At 57.1% G+C, this 6,649-nt stretch overlaps 1 protein-coding gene across 1 annotated transcript; it reads right to left on the bottom strand.

The window, feature by feature from the left end:
* On the bottom strand, positions 1,632 to 2,392 carry MIF (macrophage migration inhibitory factor (glycosylation-inhibiting factor)). Its single transcript, NM_001077213.2, is given in 3 exon segments — positions 1,632 to 1,816; positions 1,899 to 2,071; positions 2,239 to 2,392. Coding segments are annotated over 3 exon segments (348 nt in total). The 5' UTR covers positions 2,347 to 2,392; the 3' UTR covers positions 1,632 to 1,749.

The raw sequence follows: 6,649 nt of genomic DNA on the forward strand, positions 1-6,649 counted from the left end.
CCACTGTTCTAGAAGTAAATCCTCACTGCCCAGGGAGCTGACTGGGGGCTGAGAGTACCCCCGGAGCCAGACTGCTGGACCACCCCAGAGACGGAGGGGTTGGGGTAGATGTCAGCGGATGGAGCTGACAGACTGGGCTAAGCAGCCTGGGGCCTGGGCTGTTCAGAAGGTGCCATAATCCAAGGGTAGGTGTGATCTGTCCTCTGCTACAAGCCTGGGCTGGGCTCCTGAAGCTTCCTGCCCCTGCGTAACAGGAGTTCACACTGATGCCACAGTGTGCCACACAGGCTAGGTGACTGGCAGTGGGCCCAAGGAAGGAGCCTGTGGCCACCCCAGGCTCCAGCACATGTACAGGAACAAGGTGGGCCTTATTACTGCCTATGGCTCAGAGGCAGGCCTGTTCCTCACTCCCAGCATCAGAAGGAAAGCGCTCCAGGGGCTGGGCTCAGGCGGTTACCCTCTTCCCCAGAGTCCTTCACCTTCCAAAAACGGTTCACTTCAATTCTGTGGAATTTAAAAAACCACCTCTATCTAGGATGTTCTTGTCTATCTCAGGGGCTGAGGCAGAACAAGGGGTCTCAGGTGCAGGGCCAGGGGTCCAGAGGTTAGGCCCCCAGGAACGGGGTTCATGGGGCTGGAAGAGCCTCTCTCTGCAGGCAGCTGCAATGAACTGGGCTTCTCCCACAGGGTGGGCAGTGCAGGAAGGGCAGAGCTGGCTCTTCACTTTAGCCAAGACACAGGTGCCGGCTCTGATCAAGGGACGCCAACTCCAGGCACGTTAAGTCCCCAGTGCTCAGGGCTGGGCCTCAACTTGGAGTTGCTGCGCAGGTCCATGGAGGATCTCCTGCTGTGGGGCAGTGAGGCATTCAGCCTAAAGGTGACTGGCCTGGGCAAGCAGCACCTCCTGGCTGGAGGACTGCCCAGTACCTTGTCACCACCCCACAAGGGAGCAAGGCCCTGCACTTGGAGAAAGGATCCTAAGCCAGGAAACTGTCCTATTGCACCTTGATACTGATTTTGTTCTTGATCAAATCCTCAGCGTCCTAGTGGGGTTAACTAGCCACCTGCAGGCTTTCCGGACTTGCTGCGCACTAGAAAACATGAATGGCACCCAAACTATAGGAGTATGCCCTCAGGGAACTGCTATTCCTAAGGGCCTGGGTGCCTGAAGGGAGCCCTACCCAGGCCTGGAACTGGGGTGGACAGGGCAGCATAACCAGAATCCACCTCCTGGAGCCTCTGTCCCACACTTGAAAACCATCCTAAAGTTCCAAAACAATGGGATTTCCTAAGTCAAGACACTGAAGCACCAGCTTGGCAGAGAATGACTCCTGAGGTGGAGCGGGCGCCCTCACCCGGATTTGGATTACTCCCCCTTTGCCCGCCAACCCTAGCCCACGTGGTGCCTCGGCAGGAGAGAGGGTGGGGGACAGACTATGGATTCCCGATTCGAATTTGATTCCTGGGTTGTGGCCTCTGGAAGGATGCCAACCTCAGTGGGGCCTTCTGCTGGCAAAGGGTAGGGGAAGGCGCCCCACAGCTCATTCTGGGGGCGCCCCTCCCGGCCTCGGACCCCTGTCACTGACCCGGCCCTTCACCAATTCCTCCGCTAGTCAAGGAAGCCGGAGGCAGCCATCTCCACACCGTTTATTTCTCTCTTCCGGGAGCTGGGGTCGCTAGGGGCGAGGCAGGCAGAAAACAGAGCCGGCGGCGCCAGGCCGAGAGCAAAGGAGTCTTGGGGTGCGGCCCTCAGGCGAAGGTGGAGCCGTTCCAGCCCACATTGGCCGCGTTCATGTCGTAGTAGTTGATGTAGATCCTGCGGAGAAGGAAGCGAGGCTGAGCGGGCAACTGGGCGGCCGCCGTGGCCGCGTGCTCCCCGGCCCTCGGCGCCCACGCACCTGTCCGGGCTGATGCGCAAGCGTTCGGCCAGCAGGCCGCACAGCAGCTTGCTGTAGGAACGGTTCTGCGCGCCGCCGATCTTGCCGATGCTATGCAGACTGCAAAGGGCGCACGGCTCGCTGGACCCTCCGAAGGCCATGAGCTGGTCCGGGACGACGTGCACCGCGATGTACTGCGGGGGAGGGGACGCGGTCAGTCGGCCCGGGTGACCTCGCCGGCCCAGACGCCCCCCGCCCCCGCGTCCCTTCCCCGCCCGGAGCCCCATTCCGGAATCGCCGCCCCCCCTCCCCCAACCCCAGCCTCAGCCCGGAACCGCCTCGCCCGGCCCTCGTGGCAGACCTGCGCCGGCTTGCCCATGGCCTGCACCAACTGCTGAGTCAGCTCGGAGAGGAACCCGTCCGGCACAGAGGCGCGGGGAACGTTGGTGTTTACCACGAACATCGGCATGATGGCCAGGAACAGTGGGGACCCGGAGCACAGGAACCTAACTGCGCGGTCAAGAAGCAGGGGAACCTGAGATACGTGACCGCCGCCCGGCGCCCCGCCCACTGCGACTGCGGTTCCGCCCCGTGACGTCACCGCCGGCGGAGATCCCGCCCCCGAGGCCGCGAGGCCTTCGCGACTGGTGACGTCACCGCCGGCAGAGGCCCCGCCCTCACGGCGGGACTTTGAGACCCTACTCCGCCTACCCCTGGCTGGGTGCCCCCTCCAAAGCCGTTCACCACCTCGTGGCCAGAAGTGTGCCTTTCCCTCGTTCATCAGCCCTTTTATTTAGTCACAGATATCTACTCATCTGTGTGCCAGGAGCGGGGATACTGCGGTTAGGGGGGCAGGTGGCTTCTGGCCCTCCAGGAGCTCACAGCTGGACAAGTAGATGAAGTCCAGCTCATTCTCACTGAGCCCTTGTGTGTCCTGAGTCTCTGGGGCCACTGTCCTGAGTGGACGGGTGGGCGTGCTGGTGTTCATGTGTAGGGGTGAGGCGCAGTCACTGATGCAGGTGGGAGGGGGCTACCACAAATGAGTCACCATCCAGATGCCTTCCCTATACCCCTGCTCCTCAAGGTGGGTGGGGATGCTGGGTGGTGCCCCGGGTAGGGGCAGCGAGTAGGAGGGGATGTCTGACAGAGCTCAAAGCCCACCCCAAAACTTGAGTCCCCTGGGCAATTCCTCTGATGTGTCCTCTGGGGACGCCCTCTTACAGCCTGAGTGAATTTTCTGTTTCTTCCACTAGTGGTCAGCTCAACGGGTAGCTAGTAGGTGCCAAGCATATGAAAGACATGGACTAAATACTGGGTGAATGAAGTTAGCCATGACGGGGCAGGAAGAGGTCAGGGCCAGGGATGAGCCTGCAGGCCCTGCCATTACTGGACAGAAGGGCCACCTGACCCCTGCTCTGAGGAGACCCCTGGTCAGGGGGCTGGGCTGGGGACTGGCACTCAAGGGGCATGCAGGTTTGGCCAGTCTCAGAGCTCTCCAGGAAAGCCCTGTCCTTGGTCTCTGACAGTTGTGGTCTGGTTAAGGTGGCAGAGCATGTTGCTGGCCTTGACAATGGCCATATGATGGATCAAGGCCACCAGGCTTGTGGGACCAGCTGGCCTCCAGAGGGAAGGTCTCATGGCCCAGCTGTGCCAATAACTCTGTAAAATGTGGGGCTTTCCAGGTAGGCCCAGATCACTTTCCTCCCCACTCCCACACCCAGCCGTCTTTCTGTGCTCAGGGTTCTGTTACCACTGATGCACTGATGTCTCCAGCCCAGGATGCTCCTCTGAGCTCCAGCAGCCAACTCAGCATGGCCTGCTCCCGGTGTCCACATCCAAGTGCATGACTTTTCTCCCACCTCTGATCTCCTCCCAGTGAACTGTGCCTCCCTCCACTATGCCTTTATCCTCGCCTCTCCCCCCACCCCTGATCCCACCTTAGTCTAAGTTAGCTGGCATCACTCTTGGCCTGGCCTCTCCTGGAGGAGGAGTCTGTTCCCCCTGCCTACCCAGGTAGATCTGGCCATGTGACTTGCTTTGTCCAGTGACCAGAAGTGACGCAAATGATTCCAGGCAGAAGATCCAAAAGCTAGTGCCCAGTTCCATGTTCTCTGATGTGGCAGCGGGTGACACAGAGCCTCTCCAACAAACACCTGCAATGCCCTGTGGGTGAGCCGCTATGGTTTTCAGGTTGTTACTGTGACAGAGGGGAGCCTTCCCCATCAGGACAGCCTTTGTGTACCCTCCCTTCCCAGGAGTAGTCACTGCTGTCTTTCAGGGAGGGCCTCTGAGGAGGGACTAGATTCCCAGTCCCACTTGTCACTAGCTTGGACACTTGGCTAACCTCTCTGAGCCTCAGTTTTCCTGCCTGTAACTTGGGGATGACAGTAGTGTCCATTTTACAGGGGGATGTTGTGAGGACCCAAGTGGTTTAATTACTGGTGATGGTCCCCAGTACCATCACAGTGCCCTGGGTGACCTGGTCCCCTCCTGCACTTTCCCTGATCTGCTTCAGCACCCAAAGCTCCTGGCTGGGTCAGGCCCAGTCAGGAGCCCAGCACCTGTTCTCTTCTTCCAGGCTATCACCATATTTCTGTGTGTGAGTTACTGCTTCCTTTCTAGGCTCCCTGAGCTGGGGGACTATTTCTTTTGGGCCTGGCTGCGTGCCTACCTTCTGCCCTGTTGCTCGGTAGCAGGCAGAGGGCCTCCAAGGCTGTCCATGCCCTAGTCCCCCAAACCTGTGAATGCATTACGTTACATGGCAAAAGGCACTTTGCAGATGTAATTAGGGTTACAGACCCTAAAATAGGGAGGTTATCATGGATTATCTGGGTGGTTCCGATGTAATCACAGGAGCCCTTAAAAGCAGAGAATTTTCTCCAGCTCGAGTCAAAGACAAGGCAGAAGCGGAGTCAGACTTAAAGCAGAGGGACTCAGTGTGCTGTTACTGGCTTTGAAGATGAGGGGGCCTCAGTCCTGAAGCCGCAGGGAACTGAATTCTGCTAACAGCCTGAATGAACTCGGAAGTGGGTTCCTCTCTAGTTGACCTTGAGACACCTTGACTTGGGCCGTGAGTCCTAAAGCAGAAGACCAGTCACTTTGTGTTCGACTTGCAACCCACAGAAACCGTGAGATAATAAATGTGCGTTGTCTTAAGCTGCTAAATTTGTGGTAATTTGTTCTAGAAGCGATAGAACAGTAACACACCTGACGTCACTGGGGCTCCAATTACCAGCTGAACCACAGCCCACACTCACCTGGAGGCCTTGGCCAACAGTTGCCAACCTTCCCTGAAATCCCCTCCCCTTCCCTCCTCACTGACAGAGCCCCAGTTCTGTTGCTCAGAATATTCCCTGTCCCAGAACCACAGCAACCAGACGTGGTGCAGTGATGCACGGCATGCACAGGGAAGCAGCTGCCTTGCTCATGGAGATGCTACTCTACGCCCTCTCTCCTGATCCTGCCTGGAACTTCGACATGACCTCCAGATGTGCAGCAGCTGCTGGGCCACCTTGAGCGGGAACACAAAAGCAAAAGTCAGGAGTAGCAACAGGGAACCTGGGGTGCTTCTGGCTCTGCCTGGTCCTGTCAGCTGCCTTCTCATTGCAGAGGAGAATCAGGCCCTCTGCTCCAAGCCCCAGATGCCACTCCTGGCTGGTGCAGGGGACTTCTTAAGAGCCATGTCCCGTAGGTGAGTGCTGCCAGGCAGAGAGGGAGGGAAGGGATGAGAAGAGGCAAGCCTCTGAATAGGACCTGAGTCACCTGCTGGGAAGGGGGTGCAGGGAAGGGAGGCTGCCAGGCCTCTGCTGCAGGGCTACTGCTGTCCTCTTGTTGCCTCTCCCTGACATGAGCTTGGCCATCAGTCCTCAGTCCCTATCCATGGATATTGGTCCCCGTCCCACGGCCTCTCCCCCAGGGCACACACATAGAGTCGCTCACAGCAAGAACCCAGCAGGCCCTGAGCCCCCATCCATCCACCCCCCACCAGTCGCTGGGCCTTTGTTCAATGGATGTAGTAAAATTTGTGCTGAAGACAAGCAAACCCAACCTTTCCCCCTCAGTGGGCATCACATGACCTGGCAGGGGTCCTCTTTCCCCCGATGACCTCCCCCACTCAGCCGAAAAGGTCCAGATTTTAAGACAGTTGTCTGCCAGGAGACCACCAGGCTGCAAAAGCTGGGCCTAGGCTGGGTGGTCCATTTGGAGCTGTAGCCACCAGCCTACGCCACAGCTGCAGACACACCAAATCCGAGCCGCATCTGTGACCTACAGCACAGCTCACCGCAACACCAGATCCTTAACCCACTGAGCGAGCGAGGCCAGGGATTGAACCTGCATCCTCATGGATACTAGTCAGGTTCATTTCTGCTGAGCTACAACAGGAACTCCTAAAAATCTTTTTTAAAAAATAGTGGACAAAACATTTGGGCAGATTCTTTACAAAAGATATGTGAATGGTCATGTTAACACATGAAAAGATGCTCAACATTATTAGCTGTCAGGGAAAAACCACGATTAAACCATGAAATGCCACTGCACATTCAGGAGAATGGCTAAATTAAAAAGACCGACAAATAATAAAAACAAAAAGGCTGAAAATGCCAAGTGCTGGTGAGGCTGAGGAGCATACAGAACCCTTATCCGGTGCTAGTGGGAATGTAAAACAGTGTAGTCACTTTGGAAAACAATTTCTTCTACAGTTGAAGACATTCCTTATTACACTTAGCAATTCATTGACCCAAAAGAAGTGAAGGCATATGTCTACACAGCTT

The sequence above is a fragment of the Sus scrofa genome, chromosome 14 (genome assembly GCF_000003025.6).
Source record: "Sus scrofa isolate TJ Tabasco breed Duroc chromosome 14, Sscrofa11.1, whole genome shotgun sequence".
Lineage (NCBI taxonomy): Eukaryota > Metazoa > Chordata > Mammalia > Artiodactyla > Suidae > Sus > Sus scrofa.